This window comes from Drosophila ananassae, chromosome 2L (genome assembly GCF_017639315.1).
Source record: "Drosophila ananassae strain 14024-0371.13 chromosome 2L, ASM1763931v2, whole genome shotgun sequence".
Classification (NCBI taxonomy): Eukaryota; Metazoa; Arthropoda; class Insecta; order Diptera; family Drosophilidae; genus Drosophila; species Drosophila ananassae.
The window spans coordinates 17572046-17596453 of NC_057927.1; the positions used below are offsets into that span (position 1 = coordinate 17572046).

Genomic DNA, 24408 nt, shown 5'->3' on the forward strand with positions numbered 1-24408 from the left:
TAGAGAATGCAAGAGAAATCTGCCCGCCGGAGGTATCTGTGGGTGCAGTGAGTTCAGTTTCCTGAACTAACTGGCCATTTAATTTAATTCGCCTTCCCGCGCAGGCTGTCATAATTGAGTCGCAGCCAGGGCAGTTGCTTGGTCTGATACTCTTCATTGGCCAGGCGCAGCAGGTGGAACATAATCGCCAGAAGGCCCGTGCCCAGAGCATCCCCCAGAGCGGTGAGATAGGGAATCGCTGCCGTGTCAGGATCTATCTTGCGCCACCACAAAAGATGCACTAGGGCATGGGCTATCCAGAGCAGAATAAGGAGCAGAAACAAGCTGGTGATAACAAAACCGACCAGAAAGGGCCAGCGCACGGATATGTACGACATGTATAGATAGTCGGCCACGTAGACGAGTATAACGTTGCCCGGCACGGATATGGCGATGAGAATACGTGACACGCGGGAGTAAATGGTGCCCAGGTAGTACACTCGATGTGGCCATTCCAAAATGCGCGTGTCCTCGGGCACTTGACCTAACTCGGAGCGCTGATGAAGGATGCTGCCCATGTTGCTGGACTGAACTGATACCATGTTGCCGCCAATTCCGTTGATAATTGGTGAGAACACCGCGATTCCACGAAAGTCATCTACGGTGAAACTGAGCACAAACCCGGCTACTTGGCTAATGCATAGAGCTCCGATCACCGGTATCCAGCTAGTCATGAGGATGGGGCGGACGTAACTGTTCCGCAGCACCACAGTCAGCCACAAGGGCAACAAAACGAAAATATAAAAGGCCATCAGACAGATACAGACCCATGAATGTGATTCGCTTAGCTCGTAAAGCACCGCTGCAGTGAAGGACAGCATGCTGATGGTAACCACATCGCCAAGGGAAGCCACAAAGGGTGTCGCCATGTAGTCCGGATTGAAGTGATATTTCTGGGAGAAGAGTATGACACTCATCAGAATGGAGTCCAAGATGAAGCAGGAAATGCTGGCCGTAAGCAAGGCAGATGAAGTCACGATGGGAAAGTGTTTCAACCTCTCATGATCCGGCTGCACCACAAAATGAATCAAAGTAGCAATACTGCTCAGAAATATGGCGCAAACGATGGCCTGTAACTGGACCAGTGCCATGTTACCAACTAGGATCTGAATCACAGAACTTCGATCCGATAGTTGTCCCATATTCGAGTGGGTACACATCCTTGCCGCTACACACATGTCCAGATTGCCTTTTAATCCTCCTAAAACAGATACGAGCACGAAGAGCTCATTCATCTCACGGTACACCGTCCAATCCTGTACATTTCCGAGCAACAGACCTGCACAAATGGTGCCGGTACCAGCCAGGAAAAAGGGTATAGCAATCTGGATGAAAGTGGAGTACCAGCGTTCCTGATAGATCTCATCGGACGAGACTGCCGGCTTGAGAGGATCCGGTGTATTCGCCATCGCGATCCGAAGGCCAGAATCTTAAAAACATGTCATGGCAGTTTCAATATATCTCACTGTCAATATAAAATAAAAGTAAACTATAATAATAACTGCCTGACACTCTGTGTTTCAGGAAATATTTCAAACAGCAATGTTTTAAATGATCTGCCGAAAAGCATAATTCAGTTTATTGATATTAAAAATTGTAAATCGCCTCTAATCGTAAAAAATGAAGACGCAAATTAAAGACTTAATACAAAGCTGCTCTCTTAAACCGTTTTTCTTAGGTATACAAATAATTATGTAAAAGAATACTTAAAAAGCAGTGACTAAAAAATGTGATTTTCTTCGCTTCACATACACACATATTTGGTTTTCGCATTAAGGAAGCCATAGGCGTACTAGTTTTAAAAATTATTAATGATACAGAAAATATATGTTCAATTACTTCAATCGTAAATATGTTAAGTAGCTACTCTTCCATACTTAAATAAAAAAAAATACACATTGCATTTGGTAAACCTTCTATACGGATACGGAGTCCTGACTATGTGTCAAATCGGATATATAGCAATTATATATATGCCTGTATACACTTTGTATATATGAGAGAGTTGTACACACGTTGAAAGGCCTGATCTAGTGTACTATATATATGCAATACATTTGGCTACACACGATCTGGGGCGTTCGCCCCTTCACTGACTGTGAATTGGATTAGTTCAAATTACTAGGATTTGGCGCTAACTCTAGGGACTACACGTATGTATATATAAAGTAGAAGGAGTAGTATAGTGATTAAATATATGTATATTGCCTTCTATCCTAAAAACTCTTTGATTTTCACTCTGACTTTCTCTCAGCTTGTGGATGTGGATCTGTGCGTGTTCCGTTTCAGAAAAATGCATCTCAAATACAAATCCGGTATCAGTGCTTCCATTCCCAAAAACCCATTCACTTTCGGCACCCCACCACTGGCAGCTTGGACCGGACGATACCGGCCGCCGGTGCCGCCACCGCTGGGGAATTATCAAATGTGGAGCTGCGCAAAAGTGTCGGTTTCGTTCCATTTCCGTTGAGCGTGTTGGAAGATTTCGTTTGTTGCGTTCTAAGGTTAGACGGCGATTGCTTCGTTTGCTTCTTAGCCTCGTCCACGCGTTTCCAAATGCTGGCGATCCGACTCTGGGCCTGGTTGATCTTGGCCGCCGCCGCTGCAGCAGCACTGCTGCCGTTCAGGTTCGAATTGCTGCGGGAAGGAGGCGTGGTGGTCGACACTCTTGTGGTCACAGCCCGTGTAGCAGCTGAGGATTTTGTGCCCGCCAGTCGCAGACTTGTATTGGCTCTCTGGGGGGTTACGCGGCGAGCTGGAGCTGAAGCAATTCTCTTCGGAGAACCCCCCTTTGATGGCGAATCAGCTCCGGTGCCGGCCTTCTTTGTAGGTAGCTTAGAAACCCGATGGCTGGGACTGGTTTTGGTCTCGACTACGGGCACCTGGACGTTCGTGTTTGTAGGTTCATCCTTCACGAAAGTACCCTGACGCTCCAAACGCGCCGGAGCCGGAGCCGCTTCTGGTGGCGGCGTTGGTTTCTTTTTGGGGGGCAACTTTACTCCAGCAACAGTGGGCACCACACTGCGCTTGGCAATTGTGGGCGATAGTTGTTTCTTTTTGGGCGTGGCAGCTGCATTGGCATTGGCACTCCGCTGACTCTGCATACTGTACGGTGATACGTAGGCAGGTTTCTTACGACCTCGTACCACCTTTACGGCCGTAGAGGGCTCCAATTCTATTGGTTTGGCAATCGGGGATTTCATTTCTACTATTGGCGGGGGAGGAGGAAGCTGAGCCGGCTCTTGGCCGTCGCAGGACTCCGTCTCCGAGTTCTGATCGCACTCTGGCGAATCCTCTATTTCAACTTCCCCGGCTGGCTCAGCAGAATCAGCCTGAGAAATGTTAATGTCCGTGATAAAAGTAAACTGTTGCATCATAGCTCGTATCGAAGAGAGCTGTTCGCTGGGACAGTCATCTGGTTGAGTCTGGAGCAAGGCCTTTGGACACTCAATCAACTGAGTCTTGTACCTTTCGGCACTGCCCCTCCTCCGTCCATTTGCTCGAGGCGACGGCGTATCCACCGGTGCGGGCGCCTCAACAATCTCAATCTGCAATGTTTCGTTCACTTCCAGGGCCTCCAGCTCGGTTGTGGTGGCTATTGTGTAGGTTTTGTAGCGATCCTTGGCAAGGCGACGCTTTTGTTTCGGAGTCAAGGACCGCCGATTGGGAGACGGTGTGGATCCTTGCTTGGGCGTGGACTCAGCCGAGCTGTAGTCGTTCATGGTTGCATCCTCGTCCTCGTCGTAGCAGCTCTGAAGGATTGTAAGCGTCTGGTCATCACAGGGAGCAGTCTCGTAGTTTGAAACCGAAATGGTCGTGGCCATGCTGCAGTCTTGTTCGCCATCGACCACCTCCGATTGGATGCTATCAACGCTGATCATGGAATCCAGAAGCTCATCCATAAGGGATGGCGGTTTAATATTGTCCAGCAGATTGCAGCTGGAGTTCACGCTTTCTGCACTGCCCGCAAGGTGGCCCAGGGCCCGCCTGGCTACCAAGTTGGCAGGAAAACCCTTCCTGGCGAAACGGGGACTCTTGCTAGGCAGTTGCTGGCGTAAAGAACTTGGTTGAGAGTGCTCCTGGTAGCAGCTATTTAGGGACTCCATTCCAGACGGGGGTCGTACGTTATCGAGATCCAAACTATTGATGCTGAAAGTCAGCTCTGTGTTGTCATCATCAGAGGGCTGGAGAAGATTCTCGGCCAAAGCTCGGGCCTCAAAAGCAATAATCGTGGAGTTGCTCATCATAGAGGCACTAGTTCCATTGAACAAGAGTCTCTGGGGCTCCAATCTAACGCCGGCATTTTGCACCTGTCCGCCCAACTGGAAGTTCAGACCACCCGACGAACTGGAGTGACTGTCTCCGTGTGCATTAACCATGGTATGTGTTTCTCCATCTATAGAATCCGGCTGATATTCATTCGTGGGCGTGATATCCGGGAATTCGCGGAAGGATTTTGCTTTATTTAAGTCCTCGTCCAAGCTTAATGATGCTAAATCCGGAGCATTTTGGCTTACGCTGGGAAAGCTCACGTCGTTGGGGCACGTGTTCTCGTTCCAGGTGTTGTTGCTGCTGGATATCTTTTGGCTATTACTGTGACTGTTGTTGCTGCTGCTACGAAGCTGCTCCGCCGACGTGACAAACTCCAGGGTTAACCTCTCCACGGACTTGAGCATTAAATCGGGGTCCTTTTGCTTCTCACTGGCTCCAGAGGCCTTGAAAGTATCGTTGATTGCAACCTGGTCCAACCTTACCATTGTGTCCATGATAAATGATTGGTTTGACTCGTCACTGGAGCGATCCTCTGAGTCCAGCTCCCTAGACCCAATACCGGTCTCGCGATCGCTCCCGTTCCCGTTCCCGCTCTCGTTCCCTTTCCCTTGACCTGGAGCTGGAGGACTTTTTACCGTGACGGTGTCTGTGGCGATGGCGGCGATAGGATTCGGGAGGCTGCTCTGGTGCGGGTGCGGGTGCGGGTACTGGTGCTCTACGTCTGGAGCTGCTGTGCTGGGGGCACTTGCTGATGTAGTAGCTGCCATTGGGTGACACGGTTCCAATGCAGCTGCAGACGTAGCCTGGACGTTTTTTGGCACGGCACTGATCTTCTTCGATATGCCCGTGCTGATGCACTCCTGCAGAAGCTTCTCATCTTTGCGCTCCCGCTCCCTGTGATCCCTGTGATGATGATGCTCTCGATGTTCCCGATGGTGGCGCTGCCGCTTTATGTGTCCGCCGGATGGTAACTGTACTGGCAGCGAATCGAACTGCTTGAGATTGGGATTCGACTGAGTGGAAGATGCTCCCACAATAGTTTGCTGCTGGGACCTGATGCCCGGCTCCTTGGACTTGTACATCCCCTTCAGAATGCAAAGCTCGAAGAGCGACTTAGACTGGTTGTCGTTGGAGTCGCTGGAATCCACCGAACTGTAGGACTCCTGCTGTTGGTGTTTGCGCACCGTCATCCCGGAATTCAGAGAGCTGGCCGAGGCCGCATTGATAGCTATTGGCTGCGAGGAGCTCAGTGAACTGGAGCGCTTGCCATTTGAGCTGAAGCCAAGATTCGATTTGGGCCTATTGCAGCCAGCGGCAATAGCCTAAAAAATAATCAAGACCATAGAGTCAATGGAAATCGACAATCAGGTGAGATGAACTTGTTACCTGACTCAGCAAATTGGTGTCATCCTCCGAGTCAATGGATAGGGAACTCAGTGAATCATCTTGCCAATGCGCTGGTCGTCGAACTTTCTCTTGTTTTGCCGGCTGCTGAGGATTGGCTTTCGGATCTCTGTTCAAAAATAAAAAATTAAATAACAAATTTTAAGACACCTCATTTCCTAGTTCTTAACCACTCACTTAATTGCTTCCTTTAGCTGGACAGCTGGTCCTACCAGGCTAGAGCCCACCGTCAAGTTGGACAGCCCAGACACCACAGAGAAGTTGCAGGGGCTATCCTCCACCAGGAATTTGTTCGTCTCATCGGTCGAGGGTAAGTATGTGGACAAATTGGTTCCTCCCCGCCGGAGCATGGCAATGGGATCTTGTACGGGCTCCGTATTTGATTTCTTCATACCGTCACGGATGCACTGTTCCAGAATTTGACCAGTTGCTCCACCGCAGTCTGAAGTGTTGGACGACACGTCGTCGGAAAGCTGATGAGCATAGATCTGGGCATGTCCTGCCGAGACATCCTTCGGTTCGTTGGAGCTCATCGATATGGCCGACAGATTGGTGTTGCTGGCCACCTTGGAGAGCAGAGCCGGCGTGTCCTCCGTACAATAGCTTCTGACGGTCTCCTCGGCCACTCCCCCTTCTACGGGCTTCACAGTCTCAGCTGGCTTGCGTTGCATTCCCATGTTGATGCAGTTGGCCAAAAGGAGTTCATCTTCGTTTTCTTCCTCGGCCACACTGGCCGGGGCTTTCTCATCGTCCACTATGCTCAAGTTGCTCAAACTGGTGGCCGTGGAAAATTGTGCAGGGGTATGCTCGACGTTGAAACTACTCAAGTCATCTTCAAAGACACTGCGCAGGGGCCGGTGGTTAGCTGGGACGGAAGCGGAGGCTGCGTCCACATTTACCCCAGACCCCGAACCAGCTACACTGTTCCTTCGGGGCGATTGCGGCATGCTTTGTGTCGGGGAATCTGGAATCTCCGATGGGGAAATAACTCCACTGGCTAGGCGACTGAAATCGCTAACCACCGAGCTCTTGTCGTCGCAATTGGCCACATCTACGTCCGGATCGTGAACTAGGGAATCCATGGAGCTCCGTCGCGAGAACATCAGAGGCGTCTCCAAAGCTGAATTCGCCTGAGTGGGAGCTTTGGCCATTACCTGTTCAGTGGGCTGAGACTCCTCAAGTTCTTTGGGTTTCAATTCCGGTTCTGCTGCCTCCGTGGCTGCTGATGCTTGATTGGCCTTTCCCAACTCATCCAAACTACTTAGAGAATCGTAGCGACTGAAGTAACCAGGAGTACCCTCTTCGCAGTAATTGATTGGCTTTTCAGGTGTGTAAGATCCAGATCCGCACTGCGGCAACTTGGTCTGCTTCTTAGTAGTAGCCTCCTTGGCCACTACCTCCGGTTTCGTCTCTGCCTCTGCCTCAGCTTTAGCTGACAACCGGAGATCCGTTACAGACGCCGCATTGGAGATGACATACGGAGTATCCTCCGTCTGATAGCACTTGACACTGTCTTCCAAGATGAGAAGAATCTCCTGGCCCTCAGCTTTAACCTCTCCAGTTGGAATTGAAGGCGTCGTTGTGCTCTTCTGGTCAGCTGCCGTAGCTGATATGTCTATGTCAGACTCTATTTGGTTCTCCGCGTAGCGCAGGCTGAAGTCAGTGGGTTGATCGAGGTCCGTCTCCTGATATGTTGCGCTCTTGGTAGCACTCTCACTGTACTTGGCCGAGTAATCGATAGGCTGCTCCTCGGTGGCCTCTCCATCTGGCTCCATTTCCAGTTCAAAATCGGTGATCTTTGGCGGTTTCTTCCTGTGGGCATCGGAAGCTGACGCAGACCGCATCAGATGCTCGTAGGCAGAGTCCGACTTGGCGGAGTAAACCGAGTCTCTGCTCTCGCTTTTGGTTAGCATCGTTGACCGAGTTAGTCGGGGAACTGCCGGATGTCTTCTGGAGGAACTAGATGCGCGCTCCTTGGATATCTTTCCCCCCGGTTGGTTGTCTAGGATGTCGCAGGTCTCTGACGTTTGCCGCTCGCCCAGTTCCTGTTGAAGTGCCTTTGCCTTTCGCGCCTCCAAAGTGGGCAACACCTTAAGTCCCATTGATCGAGCAATGGGATCAAGCTGATGCTGGTTCTGCACAGCCGGGCGGAAGTTTAGCAGGTTCTTCAGTGCCGAGGAACTGCCCTCCGAGATCATGGCGTGCTTGGAGTGAATTAAGGAACGCAACATTGGCACGGCTCCATTGTCCCAAAGGAATTTCTGATCCTCGGGGGAACGAGCTGAGAGGTTCCACAGGGTGCCACAGGAATTGCTCACCACCGTCAGACTCTCCGACTTAAGTTGTTGCAGAAGAATGGCCAGGCAGTTGTGCTGGCGCAGGATTTGTCGATATGGTTCGCACACCGCAATGTGACTCGATACATTGCGCAAGATGCCGCCAGCGTTTTCGATGATTTTCAAGGTTTTGCTCGGACCCTCGTAGCTGAGCATCCCAACCAGAAAGGCCAGAGCCCCATCCACGGCACAGAATTCCGCCTTATTGGTGCTGCAGTGCGCCGAAAGGTTCCAGAGGGCCGAAAGAATGGCCTTCAGAGTGTTCTCACTCTTATTCCGCATGGCAGCCAGCGCCAGTGCTGTCACAGTTCCAATCTCGTTCAACACCGCCTTCATATTGCTGTCTGCCCGCCAGGACAGGTTGCGCAGCACACTAGCCGTCACCTGGAGGAGATCGTCAGGAGCAGAGTCCAGCTGAGCCACCAGGGCCTCCATGAACTGCTTCTGGCCGCACAGCAGTGCCTTGTTGTTTTCGTCTCCGAAGGTAAGATTGGTTAGGGCCATTAGGGCATACCGTCGAAGTGAGTTGCAGCATTGTTCCTCTGGCTTGGGGCCGTGCACTGCGTGATCCAGGTGAACCAGATTTGGGATTGCGTGCAGAGCACCAAGCTCGCACATGGCATGCCGGTGCTCCTCGTCGAAACTGACCTTCATCAGCGAAGATATCGCCGCCAGAGGGTGACGATCCGAGTCATCGGCTATTGCCTCTCCGCCGCTTTGGAGCAGCGTCTTCAGGAAGGAGCAGTAATCCTGTATTTGGTCAAGCAGTCGCAGCACCTTGGCCTCCCGTCTGCCTGCCTTTTCGTCCGGATGGCTGTGCACTACATTGTGCAACGCCTGGCTGGCATACTTTCTCACTTCCGGCTCGTTATCCGGAGCATGCATCATCTGGACCAGTAGCGGCATGCAACCGGAGCGGCGTAGAGTGGCACAGCTTTGAGCGTTTCCGGATAGTTCCAAGAACTTTTTTGCCATTTCAAGGGGATCGTTGGAGCCCAGCATGGAGAGCAGCGAGTAGACGCACTCGACTTTGGAGCCCAGAGTCGCGTCCACTGCCGAAGCGGTGTACCGTTCATCAAAGCTCGTGGTCCAGGCGGCGCCCTTTGGTAACCGGGGCACAACAGGCGGATGGTCGCCGTCCAAAAATCGCGAGAGTGTGTAGGATGGTTCCTTGCTACGAGAGGGCCGACCCGCACTGGCCGGGGATCCACCACCGTTTCGCGGGGGCAGCTCCTCCAGCTGCTGCTGCTGCGCTGACTGCCGTTCAAAGTTTCTGTCCAGGCTTCGGTGCTCTCGCATTTCGCGCAATTCCTGCGCCAACATGTAGTCCGGGGGAATCGGGTTCTCGTCGAGGAAGTGCTTCACCGCCGGCTTCTTTACCACGGCTCCAGATGCCGCTGCAGTGCTGCTCTGAGTGAAGTGCAGCGTGTTGTCATCTTGGGTAAACTCCTTCTTTGTATACCCACTGGCTGCCAGTTCGTAGTCGCTGATCTCACCGTCGCGTTCGAACTTCTTGTCCATCTTGAGTTGCTCTCCAGAACTGGTACCGAACCCATCCTCGAAGTCCGGGGGCGGCACTGCATCGTAGTCGAGAAAATGCGGCTTGCGCTCTGGCACAGAGTCCACGTCGACATCCTCAACACTCAGACCGGCGATGCCCTCCTCCAGTTCGGGCGTCAGAGTTGGCTCCAACATAGCTCCGGGATTTTCAGAACCGCACAAGTCAATGCTCCATGGCCTGCAAAAAGAGGAGGGGCGACAATGAGAGGCGACATCTAGAAATGGCTGCAAATTCAGTGGACCAGGCGAGTGGACCTAGGAGTGGGCTAATTATAGACTGTCTGCCTGCAATAATCCAGTGGGTAAAACTGAAATAGAGACTGGTACCTTAACTGCCAGCCTATCTGGTGTGGGCAGAGCTGAAACCAAAACCGGAAAAGATGAGGCAAGTACATATATGGCCACAGGAAACAAAAGCGAGAAGATGTGCCACACCTAGAGCCAAAGCTCAAGTCAAATATTTCTTAACAATCTTTAATAAATGAACAAGTTTTTGAAACCAAAAGAAATATGTTCTAATGCCTCTTTTTAACGGCCTACGATGACAGTTGCTGGTTTAATTATGTTGGTACGAGACTTAACTCTTCATTACCATGTGACCCTCTTATGATCGATGGCAGTGGTGTCAGCTTCAGATACCTTTTTCGATAAGGTATCTCTGATAGAATCATGGGAGTTGTGAAAAATATAACTTAAATAGAACAAAAAAGAGAATATATGGATGTTCAAACAAGTTTTTCTCTTTAGTTTTTACATTTTTCAGTCGTTTCGTCAGATTAGGCCAATAAAATCTTCTAATTTGATAACAAATTCCAACTTTCTACGCCGATGCTCCCAAGAATTCGTTTATTGCGGCAGGTTCTCTCCCGATTGCCGCTCTATCGCCCAACAACTTAATCATCAAGCCAACTTTCAGCCATCCCATTCCAATCCATCCCATCCATATACACCAGAAACAATGGCAAACGAGCTTAATCATTATCATGATTAGCTGGAGCTGCATCTTTTAGAAAGTTAGCGGCACACGGCGTCGTCTTTACGGAATTTCCAGTGCATGAAAAAGATACAGATGCGTTTTCAGCTGATTGTTGATATTGTGTGTATAGTTTGAAGTATTGTTGCTGCTGCTGCTGCTGCTGCTGCTGCACATATCTCCCATTCGGGCTACCGTTAAATTATGTGCAAATGCAATTTGGCGCTGCACTTATTTTCAGTTGAGACTGAGATTGGGGTAGTGGGGAGAAGTTGGACTGACCCGGGTGGGTCGTGTACCAGTTCTCGGTGCGCACAAGTCAACTTGTTCAAGCTCCAATTGGCAAATTAATCAAATTTTAATTGCAAACAACATAAAAAGAAATACACAGCGAGCGAAAGATTGGTAACCGCAATTTGAGCGGCTGCAAATGCAAATCGCTTGTGTAACAACGGAAATGCATCCATCCATCCATCCACTCGAATGGAATGTTGGACTGGGCCAACAGTGGCCAATCATTCATCTTCCCCGGTTGATTATTTTCCGAGGTCTTGCCACGGTACACCGGCTGTTTGCCCCTGCTATCTGTGCCTTGATAAGCCAGCCGCTGATTATCATTTAGTGGGAACTGGGTATTTGTCTCACAGCCGAAGGAATTCAGAAGACAGCAGTACAATGAATCAACGAGCTAAGGGTTAGACGAATCAGCATGAATATAGTGGCTATATGTGCGGACATGTGTTGGCAACTGCCCCCCGGGAATGCGAAAATATGCGTCACTTGTCTAGCCGAGAGCTTCAAAGCCCCCCCCCAGAGGCGTCGCCGCGAGTCATTAACCGGCCACCGCCAAAAGCCATCCAACAGGGGAAGCGTACCGCACAATGGAAACAATTGAAATTAAATAGTTGAATTAAATTGAAGCATTCGAGGTCTAGAGTGTGGGAGAACCATGCCTGTGATAGTTTCTCTTTGGTTCGAGAGAGTTTTAAGATAAATTCTAAGGTTTAACTTTAAGCTTTTTCATTGATTTTGTTCCCGAATGGGGTCCAAAGACCCCACAGTACCAGATTTGGCTTGGCACACATTTTGCATACCGAATATCCGAGCGGTAGAACTATCAAAGAAGAATTGGAGGGAGGAGGGAGGATGACTCTGGCTATGGAACCGAAAGCCATTAAACAGGCACACAGGGAAATGTGCGAAAAATTATAAATAATAAAAGTAGATACAGAGACCAACTAATAAATCTATGTGTACACAGTGGGCATGGTTCGGACGGTTCGGGTAGTTTAATGAGCACTTGGCTTGGCGGTGCTGTTGGTCGGTTGCTGGTCGTTGTTTATGTCTTTGCCGCTTTGCCGCTTTGCCGAGATGATGATTATGTAAATTGTAGAAAAGTAAAAGGGAAACTAAATACGAGCGCATATGCATTGTTTTGTTGTTCGAGTTGTAAGACAATCGAGCGTGCCCGGTGCCCGGTGCCCGGATTTTCAGCAGACTATGGCTGTTAGTATTTCATTTTTAATGACCAAACTGACCATGCAACCGCGATACGCTGCCGACAAGTGATTAATTATGCTCACTCGAAATGGAAATGGAATTGGAAATAGAAATGTAAGTGGCCAAAATAGTTATCAATTAGGCGTGCCACAATCACTTGCTGCAACAAAAACAACAACAACGCACTGCTGATAAAGGAGCACAATCACATACACACACACATTGTGTATGTACACATAGGACACACACACACAAACAGGCACTTCACCACCCACCCGCAGTGTATTCTAGGGGGACATTTATTGATTTTTCCTGTAAAAGGAATCGCCAGCAAACAGGAATTGCTCAGCCACTCAACGAACACAAAAATTATCAATTATAGACGAATTTCCGCTGTATAAGGCGTGGGGAGCAAAAAAGTAAACATTCAGTTTTATTGCCAACCAAAACGAGAAGATTCCAATTGGACGAGGGAGACAGACTCCCACACAGGCAGATTCTCCAGCGGCATACCTTGACTAAAAACGTTTTTCAGCAGCCTCTCCGGACGGCAAATGACACATTTCACGCTTTATCACTGCTGTTTACACAGAATTTTTCATTTATTTTTATTATATTGTATTGTTTTTCGTGATTAACCAAGTGGAGAAGAAGCGCCCTCGACTTAGGTGCTCCAAGCAGCACCAACTGCGACCGATTTTGGTTCGACTGCAACAACAGGCTTTCACCGAATTAATTAAACAAAATATTATCAGATAGCGTATATTTTGTTAATTATACCCGCGGAGCTGTTAAAGTTTTGAGCATTAGAGGTGAACAGTCGTCGATAGGTTGTTTTTCGATAATTCTTCAAATTGATGGCTTATCATTTGTGACTCCGATAGCCAGCTGATAGTCGTGTCTTCCAACTCGTATTTATATCGCGGCCAGGTCCGGTTCGATTTAAATTTCACAGGGCATTTAAAAAGTTACCAAAAAATGCTTAAAATCGCTAAATTCATAATTTGTATTTATATTTTAATTAAAATATCTTTGTTAGAACTAAAAACCCCGCTTGAATTGAATATATACACATAGTTGGTTTCAGAGTTTTCTGTACACCCAACTTGTCCTTTAAATGAAACCCTCAGCTAGTAACAGGAAAAGTAACTGAAAAGGGTAAAAATTTTTAGTAAAATAAAGGTTTCTATGTCTTTCTTATGGGCACCACTTTTCTTATTTAAATTTTGGCGCCTTCGATACATTTGGCCAAATTTTGAGAAGCTCAGTATCGGGATTTCATACGATAGTCCATCTCGATATCAAGTATTTACATTTTTTCAATATTAGGGGCAGCTGAAAAAGTGGATAAAATTGTTGCACAGCAGGAAAAAGCAAATGGAAACATCACAGGAGGACAGCCTGTGCACCGAGATGTTGCTCGTCACGGCGAACGTGGGAAGTCTTTTCGAGGATGTAAGTTCTTCAAAGGACCAGCTTCACTTTAAATGTATTAACATACATGTTTACGTATGGGCCAAGCAGCACATATATGTATTCGTACGTTGGGGCGGTCCTAATTCGTGCGGAAAAAAGAGTTCTTATCAGAAATAAATTAGTTAAAGTTTGGTAAAGTAGTTCCCTGGTAATAATACGTGGTTTTGCCTTCACTTAAAAATACAAAGATAAAATTGTGCGGCTTTCAAAATAAAGATATAAAACCACAAACAAAGGGACCACCCTAATCTTCACTCGATGCGTACAAATACGCATATTTATGTGGGGCCCGCTAACATAGATAAATATGTATCTATGGGCTCCGAAACAAGAGAAATGATATGTTAATTGAATTTTTCTCATATTTTAGCCAGAGAGGCTGCTCCAGCTATGGCTCCACGAGTTTCTCGACAAAGTTTCGCACGTTCAGGCAAAGTTCCTGGCACTTCACCTACAGGAGGTGGGCGGCAAGACGTACGAGAAGTCTATGGAATATGTGCAGGAGTTCATCAAAGCCCTCTGCGATGCACCCGTCATGTCTGACTACACTTGCGTGCAGATATTCATGGATGAGGACTTCAAGTCGGCCGAGCATTTCACGGTGAGCCAAAATTGTGTTTCTAGGTCAACCGGAACTTCAGATACTCATGTGCATACAAATCGACTTGTTATTGATTGCTATACAATCAAAATTGATCATGTATATCCCAAAATTGTTTCAATAAATAATACAAATGGTCTGTCCATCCTTATAAAATTTTCAAACTTTAATGATTAGGCTCTTGGAAACCTTTACTTTGTCCACCAAGACGTTGCGTCATTGAAACTGTGGAACTTCCTCACTCACAGTTGGGAGGAGGACCTTCAAGTGATCAAAGGTAAACATATCTACTCTGGAAACATTGAAACTATTGCCACCAAGGAAAAATCGAAATTTCCGCAACATTTTTTCCCCGAGGTGTGTATGAGATAAAATATTTGTCCAATTGGAGTGTTACTTTTGTTTTCTACCTATAGTGCAAGTGGTCGCGAAAAGGCTTCATGCGAACACGATGGGAAATAAATGGAACTGTTTTCGATCTAGTCAATATTCACTTATTCCACGATGCATCCAATCTGGCTGCATGCGAAAACTTCCCCTCGGTCTACTGCAAAACCCGAAGAAGAGCTTTAGTTCATACCATTGAAAGGTAAGACCCCAATCCAAGAATCTATAATGTACTAATATCCTAATTTTAACACGTTTTAGATTCCATTTGGACAAACAGAATGGCACTGTTCCCTTTTTCTTGTTTGGCGATTTTAATTTTAGATGCGACACCGAGGGCGTTGTAAAAGTAAGTTTAAAATTTAATTTATTACAGTCAGATCGTAATTTTTATCTCTTTAAAGGAACTCACTCAAAACTTGAGCGCCCATCGGGTGCAGAATATTAAGAATGAGAACGATAAAATAAACTATCGGAACTCAACAGGAGATAACGTACTTACTGTGGGAAAAAAAGAATTTAGTCATGCCGATCATCAACTCAAGTTTAAGGAAGACTGGGTAAGAGCTTCCTAGACTCGAATAATACATAAAGTTAACTTTAAAATGTTGTTTAGCTTAAAAAATTTGATAGAGAACTGGAACCACTCAAGGACGTGTTAGTCGAATACCCCATTCAGTTCGTGCCATCATATCCTTTTGAAGAAGATCCCGAAATGCCTACGGATTATATGTCTACTCGTTGCCCGGCGTGGTGTGATCGGATTTTAATGAGTCCCCTAGTGCAGGAGATCGTCAGCAATGATGAATCGACGTACGGCATGATTGGGGAAGCGGTATGCATGGGCGACCACAAGGTACGATATCTGATTTAAAACGTTAAAAATCTTGAACCGATGTTCCATAACCCAAGGCTCAATCGAAAACTACTTACAAATCTTGATTGCCTTGCAGAAAAATGTGCACTACTTTAAAAAATATTCTTGCTCTTTGCTATTAGAAGCTTTATCTTGTTTCCGAATGTGTTGACTTAAATAGGCTGTTTCTAATTCTGCTTCACTTCCTAACAACCTGTGTTTTATTTCGGCTACTAGTAGTATGCTTATCCTCCCAAACAATTTCCAGCTAAAAAGGACATTCTTGAATACTATTTTGTTGCACTTTTGTTCTAAAAAGAAAATATACAGCACTGTCTAAACTTAAGATTAGCATGTTGTACATATCTTTGAAATACTTTTTGTATATAGGGGAAACAGCAAGGATATTTAAAGGCTTCGGTACTTCGAAGTTAGTTAGATAATCATTTCAATTGAATTTCGAAAAAAGGTAATAGTGCACCCTATTTTTACTGCAATTGGATTTCCTACAAATTTTTCCCATCAGTCTAATGAATATTATCTCTTCTTTTTTGTCATGTAGCCTGTTTACTTAACTGTCCGTCTTAAACCAAACAAAGGTACTTATAGATCTTGTGATTGCAACAACACGCAAACTTACGCAAACTCCAACGATATCTCAACATCACCTCTGCCCGCCGCAGTCAAGCTGAAATTCTGTCCGTACTCGAATAAGCTCTTTAAAGAAATAGCCACCAGTTCAAAAGTTAATAGTACGACGGAAGCTCGAAACATGTACAATTCCCTCAAAATTAGTCAAAATGAGGAGCCGGACAAGACGACTTCCCCGAACTTTCCGAACATTAGTATTAATATTATTGACTCAGATAATATCTGTATGTGCTTGTGCGCCCATCTATCCACCAATAACCTTCAATTCGATGATAGTAGCCGAGCTGACGAAACCATTTGCCCCATGTGTCGGAACATAATCAAGAAACAGCCAGTCGCCCACCGATACAAACTGGTGTCGAAGCGTCTGATGTTGACCCAAGAGATTATAATCAACCGAATCGACACACAGCACCTAAGTACTGACTCTGAGCGACTGTTCGAGGACCCGTACACTCCTGAGAGCACCGAGTCTCACTCCCCCTATCCGGAAGTTACTAGCTCGTCCTCGAGCAGTTCTCGCAGTCCCCTTGACCGTAGATTTTTGCCGGACAAAGTTCTAGAGAGTAATGCGGGCGGAACAGACGTGTCGCCTCTTCCAGAGCCAAGCAATCATACCCCGGAGAAGCCATCACGCGGCACAGTAACCCCTGGCCAACTCAAGTCCAGGCTAGAGAACCTTAAGCGCTTGTCCATTAAAGGCGAAGGCGATATGGAAACGAGTGCGGATGCGGGAACGGGTGATGTTGACAAAGTTGATGCTGCACCACCGCGCCAAAGACGCAGCTCTAGTGTTATTCCTATGTGTTGTACTATCCACTAATTCCAGTTGTTGCTTGTTATTTTGATTTGTATTTTGTTCTTAAGGAAAATATTTTAAAATCGGCGAATAGAATACTGCTTTTTAAAGCGCCATACATCTTATACCTTCGCATAAACGGAAGAATTAAAATATTTCTTTCGATCTGCATGCACATAATACCAAAAAACTTTCTGAAAGGCATTTTCTGAATCATTTCAATTTAGCACACATTCACATTGCTATTTATACAATTACTTTAAGCCAATTGATTTTTTATCTCTATATAAATCTCATCAACATGTCTAGTTTTTAAAATGCTTTTATTTTAGAAAGCAAAACCATATTTTTAAGTTCCAGAGCTGTGTCAAAAGTTCTAAGCGCCAGAGTTTAAAAAACTATTTGGTTTCCTTTCCCTCTGTGTAAATATATTTATTTTAATCTACCGGAATCAAATGTAAATATGTCGGGCAATCGTGCAATTTTATGAATGTCGAAATTAATATCGATTTTCCACTTTCCATCCTAAATATTTGGTTCCTTCTCGCAATATCAGCCATTCATTTTAAGCCTGTATTAAAATATTTCTTTGAATCTGTGTTTTAATTATGTATTTATATTGTTTATTATGTGTTCCGTCTATCTTAAGAAAATAAACTACTTTTTTTTACCTCACACATCTTTTCTTTTCATTTGTATCTTATCTTTTTTTATTATTTTCAGTTTCGATTTTCAAATAATTTACAAGCTGTTAACTGATCAAAAGAAATCTTTGTAAACGGCCTGCCTTTTGAACTGGTTTGCAGGACTGTGACTGCCTCAAATATTGTAATTTCATGTTTTTTGTGTTTGTAGGCCCAGCGGATCCCAAATCTTTCTCAGAAATACCGGAGGGCTTGGCGCAGCTGGTGAGTCAGGCACTGAACGACGACAGTCTTTGGATGGAGCAGTCTGTCGTGGACGATTCGAGCGGTTCGAACTGCACTACTCTGGCCAAGTCGCGCTACATCGTGATGAAGCCAGCCTCCACAAGTCCGATAAAGCAGGACCTGGATGAAGAAGGAGCTTCGGCCCTTAAGGACGAAGACTGCAAGGACGATAGCGCCATGCTTCTGAAGGAAACAACCGTCTAGACTCTAGAGCTTCGGATTTATCAATTATATGCAATGCATGCTGCTGAGCCAATAACTTGTACCGCGCGGTTTTGTGTTATGTACCTGTTATGTTAAACGCGTCCAATACCAACTATTTATTTGTCACACCGCTAAGATATGTGGATTGCAGTAATAAAATATACATACGTGGTAGTTGCATTTATTTCGGAAAAATATACTAAGAGATGAAATTTTAAACCCAGTCATTCAAATACAGTTCCACACACAAAACCTCTATAAATCTAAGTGAAACTATTCAATGAGTTTTTTAGCCTTGAAGTAGCGGCGGAGGTAAAGGACCTGCCACGTTGCCAAGCCAAGCAAGCAGCACATACTGAAAATACTGAAGAACAGAACGCGGCTGTTTGTTTTCTCTGCAAATAGTTTAATTTTCAATTTAATAAGGACATTTTCCAGCATTCTCCCTTTCAACTCACCATTAGTGTCGCGCATTTCCTCTTCCCTTTTCCGCATGAGTACGAAATCCCTGACAATCGAGTCTGAAAGATCTTCCAAACGCTTAAGATCAACTTCCAGGGGCTTCAATTTGGAGGCCTCGCCAATCTATTCATAGGAAAATAAATTGTTTAATGTGATTACAATAAAGAGGTAGGAGGATACTTATATCCTTTTTTTAATTTAGAATTTATACTTACACCTTCGTAGCTTTTGGTTTCGACGCCCTTCTTGGTCGACAGCGAAACCTCTTGAGGAATGCCGCGTTGGTCTGTTGTGATCAAGCAATGTTTTTAATGTTTGGTTAATGGCAGTTGGCACGTTTTGACTTACGTGGAGGAACTTTAGAAATGAAGCATATCTCGTAAGCGTCGTAGACCTCGGACATGAAGCTAAACTTGCCCTTGGTGATGTGCTCCTGCTGGGAGAGGATATGCCCCTTGGTGTCACGAGCCTAAAACATGAATTTGATTAAATATAATTCAAGCTCAAACTATATTCACGGAGAAATTCTTACAATATAATCGATGACTTGGCCGGGTACGTCGGAAACCTCATATTCGCCAATCACAAGTTGGTTGGCCTGGATGTCCTCCTTAAGACACTTCTGTGTGTTCGGTGTCAGCTTGAACATGACAGCCTCGCCGGTCCAGGCCCAGGCCATCAGTGTGCACAGGATAAGCAACGTCCTCGCCATTTCCTGAGTTTAAATCAACAAATTTTACGTCTGACAAAGATGAGGTGGCTACTTGTCTTCTTCTTGCTCGCCTCGAGACGTTTTCCAACACTGTATACTACCAGCCCTGGTATTAATCTAGCATTAAAATACTGCATTCAACGCCGTTGAAAAAAAGACGGCTTCGGAAGCGTTAAGAATTTTGTCAGTGTATTGGTTATTGTGCGTGTGGTGTCAGTGTATGTGGTTCTTTAAGTAAAAAATATATCGGAGTTTACCAAAACTTTTAAGCAACAAATTCCACCTGCCTTGTGTTTTTATATAATTTATTTTTAAAAGGGTAATTGAAGGAAACCCGTGAGACCTTTTCCGCATCGTAAATTAACGTATTTCCCCCCATTTTCAGGCAGAAAAGTGCAGCAAATGTCAGGCGTGGATCAGGTAATTGTATTTTGCATACACACATACGTACATATGTTCGATGCGATTTAGTCGGGTCTCCGCAGGAAGTTTTCAAATGTTTATATACACGATTAACATACATCGCCATCGATGTACACAATATGTCATTCCCCTGATAATAATTGAACCTGCTGTGCTTTCGTTTCAGATGAAAATACCAGGAAACACAGGTATATAACCCACCACCACCACAGACAAAGGGTCCCCACAGACAGGAAGCAGCTTTTGATCGCTTTTGAACGTTTCTCGTTTCGGTTTTAATGCCCTTTATCTCCCCTTTTTTCCACAGCTAAATCGGTCGAGGAGCGAAATATACCATGGAGCCAACAAGTTGATGAGGCCTCGTACGAAAATCTATCTTCCCCCAGCCACGATGATGTCTCTGGTATGCAAGATATATCTTTTTATGTGACCGCCATGTATCTTACTATTGTTTACCGATTCCTTTCGCCCCCACCCCCACTTCCACCTCCGCATCCACCCATGCGCTCCATAAAGTCAATGAAAATTCAATGCAATTCCAAAATCCGCCGTTTAACTTTAAAGAGAATTGCAACAATCCGTGGAATAATATGAACAAGGGCCGAAAGATAAACGCCAACCATGGTATGTATAACTGTTTTAGCCTTTAGCGAGTACTTAGTATGTAGCGTTCTCAGTAACTGGTTTTCGGTGCAGGCATCTTGTTAGGCGCCTAGAGGAATTCTCTGATTTTCCACCGATTGGAATCTGTAGTCGGGAATTTGTTGGCTAAAACTAGCCAACTATGATACTGCAGTGTCGGCGATACCTGGCTTTTGAATTGGCTTTGAGCGGCCAAGCTGTTTGTTTTTATGCTTAAAGCTTCTGTTTAACGGCCGGCAGGTCAGCAGTGACTTTTAGCCGCGTGTATAACTATAGAATATATTAGTAAGAAAAGTTAAAATATCCTAAAATCATAAAATAAACAAATATTTCATAAAATATAACTTTACTGGGAATTTAAAACAAACTTTTACACAGGAAAATATCATTTGCTATTGGCAAAGTTACTGCACACCAGGACCTGTAAGGACAATAAGGAATAAGATTAACAATTCTCTACCAATAATGCCTCAAATTAGATTTACCTTGGCCTTAAGAATGTCCTCCGCCCAGTCCTCGTCACCAATATACTTAATCGCAGACAACAAGACATTTTGAAGAGTTGGGGCATACTTTCTAAAGGTGTAGATTATCTCGTGGGTGGTCGCGATCTGCTGCTGGGCGCACCAGCACTCCATGTTAGTGACCAGCCCCAAGGAGGCGTACAAAATGCCGGCCTCCTTGGCCAGAGTGACCTCGGGGCAGAGGGTCATACTCAGTAGATCGGCTCCCCACTTTCGGAACATGTTGTTCTCGGCCACCGTGGAGTAGCGAGGTCCCTCCATTGTCAGAACCGTGCCCTTGAACTGGGCGTGGAAGTCCAGGTCGCTGGCGGCGCTCAGAAGGTGTTGCCGAGTGCGATCGCAGAATGCCGGATTCATAGGGATGTGACAAACGCCCAGCGGACTCCCAACCGCTCCATCATAGAAACTCTGGGCCCGTCTTGTGGTGTGATCTATCACCTCGTGGGGAATAATCAAACTGCCTGGGTGGATGTCGTCGCGCAGAGAACTGAAGGTGTTCGTGGCCAGGATGTGGGTGCAGCCCATCTTCCGCATGGCCCACACGTTTGCCCTGTAGTTGATGTTAGTGGGCATGATATCGTGCTGCCGACCATTCCTGGACAGGAGGCATACTCTAACGCCATCGATCTCGCCGTCGATAAGCACATCTGATGGTTTCCCGAAAGGTGTGCAGACAGCATATTCCATGCGGTCCTTTAGCAACAGCGGAGAGTCCAGGCTGGCTTCCCCTATCACTCCGATTTTAGCGGGGATAGTTTCCTTATCGGTGAGCGATAAAGTCTCCTCCTCCATCACAAAGGTTAATTTTGAGAATTTTTTGTAGAAATTTAGTTTACCTTTTACCGAAACAAAAATCGATTTGCGAATCCCATGTTGCTTTGCTAGTTCGAGCTTTCAAAATTTCCAATACGCACTTGAAGCTCCTTTTATTTTAAAAATATAAACATAATTTCTCTCTTTTCAGACTCATATAAAAGACATGGCCATATTATTCCCAATAACACACGTCGCGATGAGCACCAAGTGAACCCTTGGAATTCCAGGAAACCAGTTACACAGGTACATATGTTTGTTTTTAAGTTTAATTGTACTTAATATAAATACATTTTCATTGCTTTATCCTTTCTTTACAGACAATTCGTAATGAGAACGACCATCCGTCTTTAAAACTGGACAACAGAAACTGCGATGAAGCACAAAATCACGAAGTTGTCGCTGCGCCCAAGAAGACAACCTGGGCTTCGATTGCCTCCCAGCCAGCTAAACTAACATCCAGGGTAAGCAACAGACACCATATATTCCTGCATATCTTATACTATCTAATTGCGTCCACAGGCAGCGTCCACAACTTCGAACAATAAGAAAAAGGGTCCTGGAATGCCGCCACCGCCTATGGTGCCAGGAAAGCACAATCTAGATGTTAATGTTTGGGACTTGCCGAACAATAAGCCACCTCCCGTACCTTCTCCCCCCTCTCCGATCGACTTGGGATATTCAGACCCAAGCTCTGACTTCTCCATATCGGGAAACACAGCTCCTCCATTGGGGGCACGATCAGAGAAAGTGCACAAGGACTCGGAGAACTTCCAAAAGTATGAAAATAAGGGGTTGGGCAACAACAATAACTTTAGTAGAGCCAAGGTTTCACCCACGGGTCCGGTTCGCCGCAATCTGGGACCGCAACAGTATCCGACACATTATGCAAGCCCACGTCCAACGAACAATGCTGGTCCTTTCGTGCCACCAAACTCCAGGAGGCCAGAGGCCCCCGCACATCCAGCTCGAAACTCTGAGCGATCTGGCAATTACTCCAGCTTCCGCAGTGGAGAATCGGAAAATTCTTCCAAGTTCGAGCATCGAGAAGAGAACCATACACGACCGGTGGAGGCCACTGCTGCACCCGAAGAGGTAGCCGTCGATCCCCAGCTCCTGTTGGATGAATTAAAAGACAAAAATAATTATAATCCAAAAGCCATGGACTTAAAACAAGCATCGGCATCAAGGTAAGACACAAAATTCTCTCTAATTTGCATCAGTTAAAGATTAATTTCAATTTGTTGCAGATTTTTTGTCATTAAATCTTATTCCGAAGATGACATACACCGCAGTATAAAGTATGAGATTTGGTGCTCAACCGATCACGGCAATAAGAGATTGGACGATGCGTTCAAGGAGCGGCACAAAGAGGGCGGAAATATTATGCTGTTCTTCTCGGTGAACGGCTCCGGCCACTTTTGCGGCATGGCACAAATGATGACCGCCGTGGACTACAATTCGACGTCCAGCGTTTGGTCACAGGACAAGTGGAGAGGCAAGTTTAAGGTTAAGTGGATATACGTGAAGGATGTGCCCAATGGAAAACTGCGGCACATTCGACTGGAGAACAATGACAATAAGTCGGTGACGAACTCGCGAGACACCCAGGAGGTCCCTAACGATAAGGGCATCGAGGTGCTGCAGATCTTGCACTCATACAACCACTCAACGTCCATATTCGATGACTTCTTCCACTACGAAAGAAAGCAGGAAGAGGAGGTCTCCTCAAAGCGTCCGCCAATGCACGTATCCGAGGGTAACAACCAATCTCAAGCCCCCCCGATTCGCAGTTTCAATCGTCATACGGATGACAAGGAAAGAGACCGGGAAGGAGGTGGGCGAGGTGGTGGTAGCATGTCACAAAAGCACTTTAATGCTGGCGGAGCAGGTTTCCGGAATCCAGTTCACAGGAGCAATTACGGCGAGTATCGTCGCGGCTTTGACGGCCAGAAGCAAGGTAGCGATTATCAGTTTAAGGACAGAGAATCCGGGGAGTTCGATAGAGACAGAGAAAATGACTTTGGGGCTCACTACGGTTCCAATAACAGGAAAAACGAATATCAAAATAACACAAACAAGAGTCGATTGAAAAATCGCGATCGGGATTTCAGCACTGAACAAATGAAGGTCGAAGTACGCTTTAGAGCGGGTTTGTCCACATCGAAGGATTTGCCAAGAGTAAGTGATTTCGAACTATTTTGTTAATATCGGAAAACATTTAAACACAAACACATTTTTTTCAGGACACCGACAAGGATAAAATGCGAAGCAATGATTATTCATAAATTAAATGAGCTGCGGTAGAAATCTTTTTTAAATGATATTGAATGGACTCCCACAATCCGTTGAATTGCTTATAGACGTTAAATTATAATTTTTAGATTTTTTAACAATTGCGTGTACAAGATAGATCCCCGAATCATGAAGAACATATAAAAGAACATGTGGGAAATAGGATTAATGATTAAAATATGATAACATTTTTACGTAATTATTTATTACAATATTTATATAAATCTATTGACGCTCACATTGAACAGTTCATAAACAAATTAATGATCGATTTTGCCGATATATACAACATTTATAAACACCAAGGAGTCTGCTTCAGCCATTCCTTGTAGTTGCACTGTAACAATTTATACAACTTATTTGAATCTAAAGTGTACACGACTTATGTATGTATAATATAATTAAAGTAACCAATCCATCATTTATTCATTGACTAAATTAGCAGCATCTCTTAATATATAATACCGATATTTGTAAGAGATTGATCAAAACTTTCCTTTCCATCAAGCTTGAATAGTATTTCCAAAATAATAAATATAGAAGTATGGGA

General features: G+C 45.6%; 6 protein-coding genes across 14 annotated transcripts; 2 read left to right on the plus strand and 4 right to left on the minus strand.

Moving 5' to 3' along the window:
• Positions 1-83: 83 nt before the first annotated feature.
• On the minus strand, positions 84-1448 carry LOC6499220 (solute carrier family 41 member 1). The gene has a single exon (XM_001955043.1). It carries the CDS (start codon positions 1446-1448, stop codon positions 84-86), a length of 1365 nt encoding a protein of 454 aa, XP_001955079.1.
• Positions 1449-1584: 136 nt separating this feature from the next.
• Positions 1585-12936, minus strand: LOC6499219 (adenomatous polyposis coli protein). Of its 2 annotated transcripts, none has more exons than XM_001955044.4 (4): positions 12598-12936; positions 5893-9789; positions 5698-5824; positions 1585-5633 (listed from the first exon to the last, which is right to left on the minus strand). In XM_001955044.4, exons 2-4 carry the CDS (start codon positions 9744-9746, stop codon positions 2385-2387), a joined length of 7230 nt encoding a protein of 2409 aa, XP_001955080.1. In that variant the 5' UTR covers positions 9747-9789; positions 12598-12936; the 3' UTR covers positions 1585-2384. The 2 variants fall into 2 exon arrangements, with proteins under 2 accessions (XP_001955080.1, XP_032308587.1); XM_032452696.2 differs by having other exon boundaries at positions 12865-12906.
• A 427-nt stretch (positions 12937-13363) lies between these two features.
• Positions 13364-18242, plus strand: LOC26515147 (inositol polyphosphate-5-phosphatase A). Of its 7 annotated transcripts, XR_004310352.2 has the most exons (10): positions 13366-13539; positions 13931-14161; positions 14339-14518; positions 14578-14750; positions 14810-14897; positions 14953-15108; positions 15165-15404; positions 15967-16003; positions 17578-17652; positions 17710-17849. XR_004310352.2 is itself a non-coding variant. In XM_014911908.3 (9 exons), exons 1-9 carry the CDS (start codon positions 13462-13464, stop codon positions 17985-17987), a joined length of 1461 nt encoding a protein of 486 aa, XP_014767394.1. In that variant the 5' UTR covers positions 13366-13461; the 3' UTR covers positions 17988-18242. The 7 variants fall into 7 exon arrangements, 6 of the variants coding, with proteins under 6 accessions (XP_032308614.1, XP_014767394.1, XP_014767391.1 ...); XM_014911908.3 differs by lacking the exon at positions 17578-17652 and having other exon boundaries at positions 17710-18242; XM_014911905.3 differs by having other exon boundaries at positions 17578-17853.
• LOC6499218 (transmembrane emp24 domain-containing protein bai) lies at positions 18153-19257 on the minus strand. Its single transcript, XM_001955045.4, has 5 exons — positions 18982-19257; positions 18798-18918; positions 18665-18735; positions 18446-18572; positions 18153-18382 (listed from the first exon to the last, which is right to left on the minus strand). The coding sequence occupies exons 1-5, from the start codon at positions 19159-19161 to the stop codon at positions 18261-18263; spliced, it is 621 nt and encodes a 206-aa protein (XP_001955081.1). The 5' UTR covers positions 19162-19257; the 3' UTR covers positions 18153-18260.
• Positions 19258-19320: 63 nt separating this feature from the next.
• LOC6501364 (YTH domain-containing family protein) lies at positions 19321-24283 on the plus strand. 2 transcript variants are annotated; one of them, XM_014911526.3, is made up of 10 exons: positions 19321-19480; positions 19547-19581; positions 19751-19772; positions 19892-19987; positions 20149-20208; positions 21715-21809; positions 21884-22027; positions 22086-22753; positions 22814-23744; positions 23810-24283. In XM_014911526.3, exons 2-10 carry the CDS (start codon positions 19564-19566, stop codon positions 23849-23851), a joined length of 2076 nt encoding a protein of 691 aa, XP_014767012.1. In that variant the 5' UTR covers positions 19321-19480; positions 19547-19563; the 3' UTR covers positions 23852-24283. The 2 variants fall into 2 exon arrangements, with proteins under 2 accessions (XP_014767012.1, XP_001955082.2); XM_001955046.4 differs by having other exon boundaries at positions 19322-19480; positions 20101-20208.
• Positions 20554-21653, minus strand: LOC6499217 (purine nucleoside phosphorylase). Its single transcript, XM_001955047.4, has 2 exons — positions 20712-21653; positions 20554-20647 (listed from the first exon to the last, which is right to left on the minus strand). Exons 1-2 carry the CDS (start codon positions 21540-21542, stop codon positions 20612-20614), a joined length of 867 nt encoding a protein of 288 aa, XP_001955083.1. The 5' UTR covers positions 21543-21653; the 3' UTR covers positions 20554-20611.
• Positions 24284-24408: the final 125 nt, after the last annotated feature.

Bases quoted from the DNA above. Each gene is read 5' to 3' on its own strand.
- LOC6499220 (XM_001955043.1), bottom strand. From the start codon at position 1,448: ATGGCGAATACACCGGATCCTCTCAAGCCGGCAGTCTCGTCCGATGAG.
- LOC6499219 (XM_001955044.4), bottom strand. From the start codon at position 9,746: ATGTTGGAGCCAACTCTGACGCCCGAACTGGAGGAGGGCATCGCCGGT. The intron at 5,825-5,892 runs GTGAGTGGTTAA...ATTTTTGAACAG, and splicing joins CAGCTAAAGGAAGCAATTAA to AGATCCGAAAGCCAATCCTC. The intron at 5,634-5,697 runs GTAACAAGTTCA...ATTATTTTTTAG, and splicing joins ACACCAATTTGCTGAGTCAG to GCTATTGCCGCTGGCTGCAA.
- LOC26515147 (XM_032452723.2), top strand. From the start codon at position 13,462: ATGGAAACATCACAGGAGGACAGCCTGTGCACCGAGATGTTGCTCGTC. The intron at 13,540-13,930 runs GTAAGTTCTTCA...CTCATATTTTAG, and splicing joins TGGGAAGTCTTTTCGAGGAT to CCAGAGAGGCTGCTCCAGCT. The intron at 14,898-14,952 runs GTAAGTTTAAAA...ATCTCTTTAAAG, and splicing joins ACACCGAGGGCGTTGTAAAA to GAACTCACTCAAAACTTGAG.
- LOC6499218 (XM_001955045.4), bottom strand. From the start codon at position 19,161: ATGGCGAGGACGTTGCTTATCCTGTGCACACTGATGGCCTGGGCCTGG. The intron at 18,919-18,981 runs GTAAGAATTTCT...TTCATGTTTTAG, and splicing joins GCCAAGTCATCGATTATATT to GCTCGTGACACCAAGGGGCA. The intron at 18,573-18,664 runs GTAAGTATAAAT...TCCTATGAATAG, and splicing joins AAACCAAAAGCTACGAAGGT to ATTGGCGAGGCCTCCAAATT.
- LOC6501364 (XM_001955046.4), top strand. The intron at 19,988-20,100 runs GTATGCAAGATA...CGCTCCATAAAG, and splicing joins CAGCCACGATGATGTCTCTG to TCAATGAAAATTCAATGCAA. The intron at 20,209-21,714 runs GTATGTATAACT...CTCTCTTTTCAG, and splicing joins AAAGATAAACGCCAACCATG to ACTCATATAAAAGACATGGC.
- LOC6499217 (XM_001955047.4), bottom strand. From the start codon at position 21,542: ATGGAGGAGGAGACTTTATCGCTCACCGATAAGGAAACTATCCCCGCT. The intron at 20,648-20,711 runs GTAAATCTAATT...TTGTCCTTACAG, and splicing joins AGGACATTCTTAAGGCCAAG to GTCCTGGTGTGCAGTAACTT.